Source organism: Lepisosteus oculatus, chromosome 2, assembly GCF_040954835.1.
Source record: "Lepisosteus oculatus isolate fLepOcu1 chromosome 2, fLepOcu1.hap2, whole genome shotgun sequence".
Classification (NCBI taxonomy): Eukaryota; Metazoa; Chordata; class Actinopteri; order Semionotiformes; family Lepisosteidae; genus Lepisosteus; species Lepisosteus oculatus.
This window is the reverse complement of record NC_090697.1, coordinates 37,142,544-37,156,596: the sequence shown is the minus strand read 5'-3', so window position 1 is coordinate 37,156,596 and position 14,053 is coordinate 37,142,544. Positions and strand designations below refer to the sequence as shown.

The 14,053-nt window shown below is 35.1% G+C and overlaps 1 protein-coding gene across 4 annotated transcripts in view; it reads right to left on the bottom strand.

The window, feature by feature from the left end:
• Positions 1 to 11,649: 11,649 nt before the first annotated feature.
• prdm1a (PR domain containing 1a, with ZNF domain) overlaps positions 11,650 to 14,053 on the bottom strand; it is a 37,201-nt gene continuing 34,797 nt past the window's right edge. For all 4 annotated transcript variants that reach the window (XM_015349427.2, XM_015349420.2, XM_006625956.3 and 1 more), the window contains one exon: positions 11,650 to 13,618. In XM_015349427.2, the coding sequence (XP_015204913.1) occupies positions 13,049 to 13,618 (570 nt within the window). In that variant the 3' untranslated portion in view covers positions 11,650 to 13,048. The remainder of the gene's footprint in view (positions 13,619 to 14,053) is intronic.

The following is a 14,053-nucleotide window of genomic DNA, read 5'->3' as shown; positions in this document are numbered from 1 at the left end:
CCCGCACTGATTGTGTTTACTGAATTTCTGTATTGCCGTGGAGTTTGCAAGAACTTTACAACATGAGAAATAAAAGGGTCAGTTTGTTCAATTTGTACTTCTTGCAGTTTAAGTTCTGCATTGCCTAGTAGAAGCATGTCTTGACTTGTGAATATTAAACTTGGTGTCTCAAGAATGCCAAGAGATGCATAGTTTTTAATTCTGAAGAAAATCACATTTTCAGCCTGTGCTTCTAATGTCCTACCATGTGTATCTATTGTAAAACAATTATAAATGGTTAGTTTTGCATTTAAAGGTAAAAAGGGTATCATCCAGCATAAAGAATTGTTTTTTTAAAAAGCAGAAACATTTGCTAAGGTGTTGCAGTGATAAGTCTTATCTAGACAGTTTTATGTTTAACCAAGGCTTATGGCACATACAGTGTAACATTGCTTTTCTGTGACAGTTTTGGGTACTGCTGAGTCCCAAGCTGCTGTATGAATGCTAACTGTTACTGTTCGCACTACAAATGGGAATACTGCATATCAGAAAAAAAATGTTTATTTTAGAAAGAAAGTGGTTTTGAAGTTTTCTTAATTAAAAGGGGACTGGAAATTCTATAAAGAGCTTTTGTCTTTTTTTGCTGATTGTATTTGGGGGGGGGCATATTCTGTCATTCTAATGACAAACCTGTTCCTCATATTTCAAAAGTCATTTTATATTACACAGGGTGAAGATACAAATACTACTTTCCCTTCATGAGGCATCTTGCAGCCAAGCCTGACTACTTCATAAAGCCTTGACAAAACTCCTCCCTCACATGGTGTACACCTGGTATTATTTTAATTTGTTGTCTGAGGAACAACAAAACTCTCCCTTCTTCCCTGCAGTGCCTTCTAATTTACACAAAGCCATTGAGTCCCCGCCAGAGACCAAACCTGTTATTAGACAAGGCTCCAAATTGCAAGTTGCAGTTGCAAGGACCTCTGATGTATTGTGATCAGTCATGGGTAAAGATGACTAATACTGCTCTGCTGGTCACCTACTTCCCACCACACCTTTTTCTCTCTTTCTCGTTGCTCTATTTAACCGGAATAATGATCATTGATACCCCCTTCTTCCTTTGACAAGACAGCTGGAAATTGTTACATAGTGGTAATTTTTGCTAATAGTGCAGATTATCAGTTTCACTACCTGGGGATGAGAGGCTGACAGGGCTTAATTGTTTGGCTCCTCTATGGCTGCAAAAGGGCAAGACTGTAATTTGTTATACAGTGCTATAACATCCCCCCAAATAAGGAATAAAAGGAATAAGTTGTTCTGCTATAATCATTTGGTGGTTTGTGAGGTTGTCCAAAATGAAATAGCTGGGCTTTTCATCACAGTACAACCACAGTACCAGAAAATAAATATTGATTTCATATTTGTCATATCCCAAGATTTCAAAGACAATGCACCCTCTGGCAACGTATTTTGAACAGGTGGTTGGTCTGTGGTCTTGGTACACCACAAAGGGATGTGGCTGATCTTACAGCCTTAAACATCATCTTCCTAATTACTCTTTGACTTTTAAGCAATGCTTTTGTGTTAAAAGACAAGGCGTATGGGGTGAATTTCTGAAGAAGAACCCACACCAGAAAGCTACCTTATGTTATATAATTTTGATTTTTTTCACATTGTATAATCTGTTAAGGGATCATCATTTCTTTTTTTAGTTGTGCTATTATTTATTATATTGTTTTCTACAACAACAGTTGTTAAAAAAGGCAAAAAATATATATAATTGGATAAGAAGACCTCAGCTGCTCACTTGATCTGAACAAAATAATATTCTTAAAATGGATAAGTTACTTCTCCATTTCTTTATGTAATATATTTGCTTTGCCACCTTCTGTATCTTAATTTCTATTTTTTTATTTATTACTATATTTTTACTTAATTTATATATTGAGAATGTATTCTTGTCTTGACAAGAATATGTCTTGACTTGGTCATTAAATATACTATGACACTTTTTAAAAAAGTAGGAGCATTACCACAGTGTCAAGGTAAATTTCTACTATGGGATTACTTGATGTAGCCTGCGAAAGAAAGTTCTTTCTGAATTAAATTGGTAAAGACGTATCTCACCTCATTACTTGATCGGATGTGTTGTGAACCACTGGTACATACTGTAATAGCTGCCTAGTCACATAGGTGTGGGTTACACTTCATTGGTGAAGGAAGTGAGTCGCTTCCTATATATAACACCTATCAGGATGGATCCGTTAGGATGAAAAGCATGGTAAAATGAGTCATGTGATGTTCTTTCCCCTAATGCATGAATGGCAGTAACTGAAGAAATGCGAAAAACGATCTTGACTACAGTAAATACATGGACAGGATACATCAACAAGCCTGTAATACAGGCACACAAAATCTGGAATAAAGTTAATGTTTGTCTCCTGTTGAATTTTTCTAAATCACTTTGTTATCAGACTGATGAAAAATTATGAAAGCATGTTCAACTAATCATATGTTATGAATTGTAGTCCTGCAGCTAAAGGACTACTCAAGAATATATGAAAGGTTACAAATAAGAGGAAGCAATTCAGACCATCTAATTTTCTTGCCAGCAGCTGGTTGATCTGAGGATCTGAAATAAGCCAGGATATCGGCGTCAACATCATTGCTTTGGTAGATTGTTCCAGACTCCCACAACTGTGAGTGTAAAACAGTGCCTCCTGTTCTGTTTTAAAAGCACTTTGCTATTTCCCCATTTCCTCTCGTTCATGTTTTCTAAGTTGGGAAATGTCTCTGGATTCATTATGGAGCAGCAATATATTTTTATAATGTGCTAATCACTCTTCTAAATGAGATCTAAGTAGTGCATTTCCCAGTTTTAACACAAAATCTCTTGGTTTAAATTCTGTCCTTTTAAGTATATACCCAGTATTGTTTACTTCTTGTTGCTTCCCCACAATGCATGGAAGATGCATTCGAAGAATCATTAGCATCATATAAATGTCTTTCCTGTTAGCTTCTTCAGTGCTTCCCATTTATTATGTAGTTTGTTTTTTTTTTGCCACCTGCATGTTATACTCTACACTTGTGTACATTAAACATTAAGTCTGTTTGAATTTATTTCCGTTTCTACAGTGTTTTTTTAAAGTTCTTCTTATTTTTGTATCATCTGTTAGACTGTAGATCATTAATGTTAATTCATGAGATCAGTGGTCCTAATGTAGGGGTTTAATGTAATAGTGGTAATACACTTATTATAAGGTCTCACTTTGAGCATTTAACCCTTATCTGTACTCTCGGTGTTCTACCCATCTACAAATTTTTAATTACATAAATATATAACCTGATTTCCTGTGATCTGCAAGAAGGTCATTTAAGAGTTAAAGAATTTAAATCTTTAATGAGTTACTGTATCAACAGTCTTCTGAAAGTATACTACAGGTAATAGAGGTAAGACTTATTGGTTTAAAATTACGTTCTTCAGTTTTATCACCATTTTTATGGATGGGTGCTACATTAGCAATTTTACAGTCAGTTGATATTACCCCAGTCTTGAGTGCTGAAGGAGTTGTTTTTTAATGGTCTAGTTCTTGTTTCCTTAAGGAAACTGGTAGAATACTATTGGGTTTTGCAGATATATTTTAAGCACAAAAGAGCATATCGTCTACTAAATTTCATTCATTATGAGACATTCGAAATTTACCAAGTGATGAAAATACTCCAGGGAGTCAGTGTCATCATATTAGGTGTGTTCTGCACTATTACTAGTTTCCCCCCTCACTTTTACAATTAGTGTTGTAAAATGATGACCCCGTTGGCAACTATTAACTAGTTAATTTCCTGTCTCAGCCAGTTGACTCCGATTTGCAGCCACTGTGCTTCCTTTTTTAGTTAAAATTGCTAAATTATTAAAATTAATGATTGTAGATTTTTTTTCCAGTGTTGTGTAGTTGGAAAAGGTAGTGATATGATTTTGAAGTGACAAAAACTGTTTACTCAGGCATTTACAGAAAGGAACAAAGGGAAAGTAACAAATGTGTTATGTAAACAGGTATTTGATCCTGCTGTTTGTGTTTGTTTTTGTCCTTTTTTTTGCTTTTGTTAACAAAGAGCACCACTGGAGGGAAAAATCTAAATTTCATTCTTACTAAGCCAACCTCCTGCTTAGATAGTATTGTTTGGTCTGATCTTTCCATTTCAAACCGTAAAGAATTATTGCCTTAGGGATACAGAAGTTTTGGGCGAAGCATGTCCTGATTTGGTGTTTTTAGCCTTGCCTCTGTGCTGCTGTTGGGTTACGTGGCCTAAAGGCAAGCCTCTCCTACTGTGATTGGGATCTTTTCCACCTCGTAAGTGTAGTGGTGAACAATGAAGACCCCCCACTAGACATTTTACATAAGGAATTAAATTAAACCTCTTCTGTTCCCAAGCAGAGTAAATAACCTTCTTAACAATTAGCCTGTCCCGGAAAAAAAGTATAATTGAGATTTTAACAAATAGTTGACTGTTTTTGGAAAGATTCTGAGAGCCAATTTAAACTGGTCTCTTTTGATACCAAAAGATTCAAAAACGAAAGCTGTGTGATGTGGCTGAGTTTTGCATTGGCCCGCCCTTCATTGTGGAAAGCAGTGTAAAACTGTGTGAAATCACTCCTGGTCCTGGGTGGCTGCAGTCCACCAGGTTTTGTTTTAAAACATACAACCCTCACTGTGTCAAGGCATGATAACATGTAAATATCAACTAGCCAGATTTGCAGGGTGAAATGAAAAACAAGATATGCCAGGCCTCCAGGAGTAGGACTGACTATTAGTGGTGGATGTGCTGATGATAATACACTATCCTTCAGTTAACCAAGAGTTTCAGACTTCAGGAATTAAATGGGAGTTACTGAGCACTTTGGGTTTTTTTCAATCTGGGACATACTTTTTTTTCTTATTTTGTGCAATATTAAACATTCAGGCTAATATACAGTATGTTGTATTAGTACTATACTTCAAAAGTAATTAGTACGTAGAAACTAGTATGTTTTTGACAAACATGACCCAGCCCGGGTGAAGTCATGAATTAAGATGTTATTTTGAAAATTACTTCAGGAAATAAGCATTAAAGCATATTTCATTTAAAGCATATATTTTCTAATGTGTTTTTTTAAGATTTTTTTTTACAAACAGAACATCTCAGATTTGGTCTTACTCTAACCTTTAATTAGAATTATAGCCCTGCATGCAATATTGTAAATGAAAGACGGCAAAGGAGTGATCTGGCCAATGTATGATTTTAATAACAGAGAAAAAACATCTATGAAACTAAACGGCTATAGAAAGCTGTTTGCTGTAGAATATTTCCTTATTAATATTTTATTTTATATGTGGAATACATCTGTACTATTTTAATTGGAAGTAGGGACATTTTAACTAACAGAGGTTTCACATAATAATTCACATTTAGAAAATCAACATGGAGCATGAAATTAAGTGGCATGTTTGTAGGAAGTGTGAGAAGGCCAAGAATATTTAATAGTTAAAAAGATACTTTATTTGTGGGTGCGCTTTCATAAAACATTCTTCATTTCTGATACCTCCATGACATTCATTATTTTTCCACCTACAGCATGTGATACTGTAGCTATGTCATATTTAACAGGAAATATAAAACATCTATGTTTAATATTTTTGTTTTTGCAAATTGGTGGATTAAACTAGCAAGAGATTCTAGGCATTTGTGTTGCTAATAAATTCTATTAAAAAACCCTCATGAAGCATGGATGTATTTTCTGGCACTGGTGGATTGAGAAAGATTTTTGGCACATTAATTATATTAGTTTAAAACATGGGCATTAGTTGCAACACTTACCAGCCAGCACTTTGTAGAATGTAACAGAAGTAAAACTGGTATTTCGTAGTTTGTGACAGGGAGCTTTTATCCCAATAATCACAAATTAAATACATAAATCCATGCCAGTAAAAAAAAAATGATTAAATATATCCATCCAATGTCTAATTGCTTTTTCCAATTCAGGGTCGCTGGGGAGTCACGGCCTATATAGGCAGGCCTATCCAGGGTGCAAGGCATGGTACACGCCAGAGGGGTTCCAGTCCATCAAAGGACACACAGACACAAACACAAATGCACACACTCACACCACAGCCAGTTTCCACAGAAGCCAATTAACCCACAAGTATGTCTTTGGAATGTGGAAAGAAGGGGAGAATCATCAAATGTATCAATGTTGAAAATCATTAAAAGACAGAAAAAGTGCCAGTACCAATAGTAATCACAGAAACAGAACAATAATTACAGAAATAAATATCAAATTGGCTTTGATGTCTCTAAATGCAAACTGAATATTTTATAACTGAATAATATTCTTAGAATTTATATTTAAATAGTATATCAGAGATCCCATTTCCGCAGATACAGAAAAAGAGACTTGACTACGGAAAAAGGATACTTTATTGTTTAACAAGCTGTAAACAAGCTGTATTTAAGTAAAAGAATATTTAAGTTAAGTTTAACTAAATCAATGTCATGTACAGTATATAAACAGAACATGGGAAGATGTAATATGGGGGTGTCATTAACTGACCTTCCATTGCTTTCATTTCATTCTTGATGTACACTTGGAAAACTAAGTTGTCACAACTTCTGTTGTTAAATGGGAGCATGAGCAGTAGGAAATAGTCTTTAATAATCTATGCCACAATTAGTTGGCCAAAAGTGGAACTATAAAATGAAGTGGACAAATATGAATGTCTGCCAAGGTCTAATAAGTTAATTTCCTTTCTTGTTGGCATCCTTTGAACCTGCACATCTCCAATTTCCTTTTTGCAGTAGGTTTTTCTTTGTTGTTTATTCTTGGTTCCTCATTCTCTAGTTTTTATCCTCCAGGTTGTCCCTCCTTCTTCCTTCCTGGTGATCATATTAGGAAGAACGTTGGAGTGCTTTTGTTTCTTTTCTTCTAAAAAGGAATCAAATGAATATTTGAACTTTCCATTTACATTTATAATATGTACACAAAGTAATGCAAATTAAAGTAAAAAGCATAAAAAGGCCTGTCAAAGTTTACTGTACCACATGATAACATGATGATTTCATCCAATTTCATTGAATTTTATTGAATTTCATTGTCTTTTTACAGACTGTAAGAATGTAAAATGAAGTCAGAATTTGGATGAAAGAAATGTCAAAGGTTAGAGAAGATACCTTAGTTTCTTTTCTCATCTACTGCTCTAGCTCTTTCACTTCCTCAGCATTAAAAAAGAAAACATTTTGATCTTGAAACTTTTGTGTAGGTTAAACATTTAAAGCAGTGTCAGTAAGACCCAGGGTTTTATAAAGAAATATTCTATTAAAAGCCAAACCACAATTTTTCATCGAGTTCAAGTTTGTTTTCTGTAACCCATATTTACAATACCTGGTAACAGAGCACATCAGAGGGATGGAGGAGGTGAAAAAAACTGTTTTTAGTGCCGAATCTTAGAATTCCCCTCAAGATTGTCAGTACGCTGTTGTAAAATTGTGTTTGTCTCTCACTATTCCAATGTATAACATATTTCTATGTCTGAAGGCAGAATTCGTACTGTGGTTAGAATTTTGCCAAAATTCCAGAAACACAGACAAGTAAAATATGTCCATTACGTGTGTTCTTGATAACATCCGGAGGAAAAATACATTCCCAAGCCTAACATATTTTGTAATGTCTGAATAACCTGAAAGACACCATGCAGAACATTTTTTTTCGGTAAAAGGATAATAACGTCTAAATATTTACATTTCAGTGAATTCTCATATTTTAGGAAATGCTCAGAAATTGGCTTGTAAATGTAAAAAATGTAAACAGGTGCTTTGCTTCATTTGCATAAAAACTTAAAATCAGGTACACCTACATTCTTAAATCATTCACACCCTGAAAGACCTTTAATACTAAATATATAATCAAGTATCAGTAAATTATGAATGGTTTTTGGTCTTTTTTATGCCCTTAGAAACCAATGAGCCTGAAAAACCTTTTTCAGAATATGCGTCTATAAATATAATGCAAAGATACCCAATTTTACCTGTTACCATATGAGTTTAATATTTTTATAACACTCTAAAATAAAGTATTTACTTAGTGCTTTTAATTTCAATTGTTTTAAGTATATACTTTGCAGTAGTATTTTAAGTGTTTTTATATGAGAAATTATATAAAGAGGGTATGTTGAATTAATAACATTTTTTCTGGATTTTAACATAGCACTTGATTAATAATTTTTGAAGTGTTTTGTACAGTTTCAGAAGAACATATCACTGTCAACATGTCAAAGGAACTACACTGTTTACACATACCTTAAGATCATTACCAGTGACCAAGAATCGATTGCAATGCTGTAATAGAAGACCTGTCAGCTCAAAGGTCAGCTTACTCTCTGTTTTAGTTTTTTTGGGGGGGTTTATGATAAATGGAAAGGATTTCAAATAAGACAGTTCCGTTCAGGATACCCTTATATGAGGTGAAGTCTCTGATTAATGCTATTTAATAAAGCCATAATCAAAAGACAAACCACACAAACTTCTCACAGAAGCAATTGCACACAAACTATGTTTTTTCCTTTAATTACTCTTTGAAATCCAGAGGCCTAGGGATGCACAACATTGTTTCTACTAAATATTAGAAACATCAAAACAAATTGTGTCACAAAGGTGGTGGTACCATTTACCTGTTAGTAAAATGTATACAAGTTTAAAGCTAGATTTTAAAAAGCTTACGTATAATCATCTTTTGCTTTACTGTAAATGTTGAATCAAATATTGAAATGCAGCAGAAAGCATTCATCTGATCAAGAAAATTTGATACAATCACTTACATTAAAATTTTATGTAATCATTAAAAGTCTGTTCTCAGGAAGTTATGGTTAGTTGGATTAAACAGCATGAATCACTAAAGACTTGTAATATTAAGGTATGGTATGTATAATATTTTTTAAAATGATTATGCAATTTACTAACTAGTTTTACATTTCTTCCCATTTCATTTCCATCTCTGCCTCTTATTCAATGCTGTAAATCTTTTTTCCTCAGGGCCTGTGCTATTTACAGGCAGACAAACGTTTTCCATCTGTAGACAAGGGTGTATTCTCCTCAGGAGAGAGAGCGAAGTCTCAAACATTTCCAATTGACAGTCCAATAGGAATGTTATCTTTTTCATTATTGGCATGTGACATGGTAAAAAGCCTGTCCTTTCCTCTTCATGAGGTCAGAATTAGGAACAAAAAATTGACATGTTCAAAAAACTCTACATGTTTTATTTGTATAGTGTAGCTACACATATGTGTTGACAAAACAAACACTTTCCTTGTCTGTAGCTTTAGGAGTTGTCTTCCTAGTGTCTCCTTTTCCAGTATTATATACCTTGATTTTTTTCCCCTGTTTTATACTAGTACGAGACAACTAGTATGTCATGTCACCCTCTGCTATTTCTGCCAGATAACCCACTGCTCTTTCATTATACCCCTGAACGGTATATTAATTCAAAGAGATGCATTTAGGTTGGATGAGATTGCATTTCATTTTGTTATGTCTCACTCACTGTTGGTGTAGATGAAATGAGGTATTTCCTAGGTCATCCCATCTGCTGCTCTTTTCGCCCACTCAATTTTGGTAATAACAAATCACACACTTGGGTGCGATGAGACATTTAGCTATAGTGGAACTTGCTGTGTCAAGATAAGAATACATAGTTACACTTTAGTAAGAACTAGCAGGAGAAAAGCAGAACACTATTCAAGCCGTTTTTCAGAACTTGACAGCCAAATACCACAAGCTTTCGTTTTTACCACGGGTAAAAAGAGCTGTGATGACCTGAATGTAAATGAAGGGGTGGTTTGTGACAAGCAGTGACTTGTCATTTACAGGTCTAGCTTTAAAAATACCAAGTCATGTCAAGGAGCTCAAATTATGTTGTTAAAGCTTCCGATTACACTACATAGTTTGTAGGTCGTCAGCTCTTTGTTTATGTCTCTTAATAAGCAGTGTGGCACTGATTCAAAAAAGTTTGCCCTGAATTACCTACAATTTACATCATCTGCGTGGTACTGTCAAATATTTAGTTGAATCCCTCCTAGTCAGGCTAAGAAGAAAACTCATCTTTCTGTACTCAGTCTGAGAACCTGCTGTGGGCTTTGAAGTAGTTTGAAGTCTGAGCAGGAGTTTTGAAGAAAGTGTAGGAGTATGAAATGAAGTTCACATCTGTAACTCCCCCATATTGTTTCTTACCCATTAACTAATTTTCAAGTTACCATTAGGATTTCCCTTCATTTGATAGCTATAGTTAGCTTTTTCTTGAAAAGGTAAATAATGAGAGAAAATTAATCTAACACATTAAAATATAATTTACCCTCAAGCTCATTCTAATTGGACAATTTACATTTTAATAAGCCAAAAGTAAAAAAAAACTAGAATTCTTGGGTAGTATAACAGATATTTGTAATGGTTTGTGATGACTTTTCATGAAAAAAACAGTTCTTAAAGTTCATGCTTTACATTTAAAATAATTTGCAGTGCCTTTTCATTTCTTTGAAGGGCAGTAAGCAAAGTGGAGACTACACTACTGTAATTGTAGTCTACAGAGCTGGACTCTTCTAAGTCTTTATGCCTATGTAATTTCTAACAAAGTGTGTAAAGACATGATTACTACTTCTATTGAACCAGATAATAGGACATTAGGTATTTGTGTGATACTGAAATCACTTTTCCCCTTAAAAATGCTAGAATGAAATTATTTGACTAAAGTGACACAATAAAGCACCAATGTAAAATGTCCTACTATATTTGTATTCGCTTGTCCATTACTGAGTAAAAATTTGCCAATCCAAAAATTGACCAAAACTAATATACCATCTAAATCCATCGTAACCTTGCTGATGTTTAATTACTGAAACTATTTTGTAATAAATTAGTGCCAGACTGGGACTGGGGTCAGATATGGCCAGAAAGCCTATTTTTAGAAAATGTCTTAAACATGGTATGAATTATTTATGCAAAGGAACAAGTAAAAGGTTTATTTCATTCTGAAAAAAAAAAAGAGAACACAATGTTTCAGCCGTGGACCCTTCTTCAGGTGTGTAATAAAGTAACAAATAATGGTTGAATCCAACCTGAAAAGCAGAAAGAAGAAACATTTTGGCTTACAGTAGTGTATATACTGTAGTTTATAGCAAATAAGGCAGTCCACAGCATTTCTACCTCACTGCACTGGGGCTCTGGGTTTAATTCCAGACCTGGAGCGCTATCTGTGTAGAGTTTATATGTTCACCCAATGTTCATGTGATTTGTTCCAGGTGCACGAGTTTCCTTCCACAATCAAAAGACACAATGGTAGATTAATTGACTTTTGGTGTGTGTGCCCTGTAATGAATTTTGCCAGGTTATGATTTGCTTGCTGGGATAGGCTCCGGCTGTCCCTTGACCCTAAGTTGGATGAAGCAGTTAGAAGATGGATGGATATTATAGAGTAGTGACTGAGAAAAAAGGAGTGATGTATTCAACAATTTAAAAAAAATGCAACTACAAGTAGAAAGACATTCTTAATTTTCTCTCAGAAGCAGATCTGTAAAAATAACCGCCTTCTAAAAAGGTTTTGTTTTCCTACACACTATGCATCAGTGGATCAGAGTAAAAACACCAAAATGCTGATAGAACAATGAACATTTATATCATAATTTACAATTTTGACAAGTTGCACATAAATAACAATGTAAACCAGTTTGTAAACATACAAAACAGTTTTTCCTCTATTGATTGAAGCAGAAGCTGAAGAAACTTTGGTCATAGATCAAGAAAAGCTTTCAACTGCTGTGTGGCTACATTCAGTGGCGCTGTTGTGAATAATGCAGTCAGCAGGGTGACAATCGTAAAGCTTGATCTTTAAGCTATTGCCGAAAAGAATGTGTGAAATTCTATCAAAAGAGTGAACAATAAGGAAGTAGTGTGTCCAGAGACAGAGTAGTGATGCTTTGGTCTGTGCTATAAATGTGAGCAATGGGGAGTTTTAAACACTGAAAAAGCTATATTACAGATGCTGGCCAAGTAACTTAACTATTATTTACATAAGCAGTATTTTCTCTTTTTTGGTATATGAAAGAAACTGAACTTTGGTAACTAGCCTCATATCAGAAAACCCAAGTTCAAATATCTCATTTTGGTGTTGACTGCTTTAATTCTCTTTATAAATAACATTCCCAGTTTTGCAGCTGACATGCTACATCTAAAAGGATTTCTCCTATTCTTTGGGCCAAACTGAAAGCTGGGCTTTTGTACATTTGGTTTAACTCTTCAAGTAGCAAAGCGATAAATATTACAGCTCCTCCCCATCATCACTGGACACACAAATTGAGGTAACTGTTGTTGAAAATATACAAAAATGCCCTTTTGTTTTCAATTAAATTAACCACAACTCTATACAAATACAAATACTGAGGAAGAGGAAAGTCTCACAAGGAAAAAGGAAGTAAAACAAAACACTACACCACATTTTTACACAAATGATCCCCATGGTTCATCATTTCAAATGTCCACCTTTGGCAAAGCAAAAATCCTTTCTTTTTTTCTTCCGTTTTGTAAAACCCTGAATACTGTTCTCATTGTCACTACCGTGCATTTCTCTTTCTTAAGAAAATTACTTCCTAGTGTGACAAAGGGATGTGCAGAAAGTATACATCTATAAAGAATGGCAACAAAAAAATAACATATTCAATTACAATGAATCACCCAGTCATTGTAAACATTATTTCCAATTATTGCTTTTAACAATGAAAAATATTAATAAATTAAGGAAGATATATAATTGAGCAACAACAAAACAAAATCATCTATTAATGATTGTCTTTAACATAAGTGGAAAAAATGACTATAAATAGTCCATATCAATGCCTCTTTAAGCCCTGAGAATTGAGGTCCCCTGACAGAGGAAGCCAAGTTTGCTATGTAACAATGACGTTGACTGCGTACATTGAATTGCTACAGGCACCCTGGCTCTCAAGAGAGTCATAAATATCTTTAATATTTTTAGTAAGATAGGCAGTCAGTTTCAAGGGTCTATGGGTTCTAGAGATTCCTGTTTAACCTTTATAGATAAAAGAGGTAGTGGGCTACTGTGAGGCAACTTGATGACGGAGGTCTCATTGTTGGGTTCGTACAAGCCATAGCCTGTGGATCGCAGCCCATTGCCCATGCTCTTGTGGTATGAAGCCTTGAGGTCCATCTCCCTCCACAGCATGTTAAGGATCTGCTTTTCCACAGCACTCTCCACATCCACGTTATCCATCTCTTCCAAGCGGTCGGCATTGTCACTGATGTCGAACTTTTCGATCTCTTCATTGATATGATTGAGCTCCTCGGGGGAGCGGCCTCTAGGGTTTGGGGAAGCCAGGCAGTTACCCTTCAAGTGGACCTTGAGGCTGCACAGGTGAATGTAGCTATGGTGACAGTGCAGGCACTTGTGTGGCCGGTCACGGGTGTGCAGTCGCTTGTGTAGTTTCAGGTGGACAAATTGTGTAAACTTCGCTGGGCACAGCTTGCACTGGTATGGTTTCTCTCCAGAGTGCAGCCGCAAGTGGGTCTTTAAGTTGCTGGTGCTGCTGAAGCGTTTGTGGCAAACCTAAAAAAACACAAGGAATAAAAAGGGCATAAACTCTCCAGCGTAACGATTAGATTTGGGTTGTTCATTCTTGAAAAAGGACAAATACTACTAATGACTAAATATAATATCATACTAAAATTGAAGCACAAAATAACCCTCAATGCTATTTGTTTCCTTAACAAATCTAAAAGCGCCGACATAAAATGACAAAGTACATTCTAAAAAACATCACTACTGAAAATGTACAATGTATTGCACTCTAAGAAGTGTAACATTCCAGAGGCAGCTGCACTTCAGGGCAAAACTTGGTTTTGTAAGCACAACCCACAGTATCACTGGATTCAGGGATAAGATCTCAAACTGCTCAGCTACATTATTGAAATGGATACCATCAGATCTTTCGAGGATGAGATCCTTGGATCAATCAGCTACTAGTAACCAAATGAGCCTTCT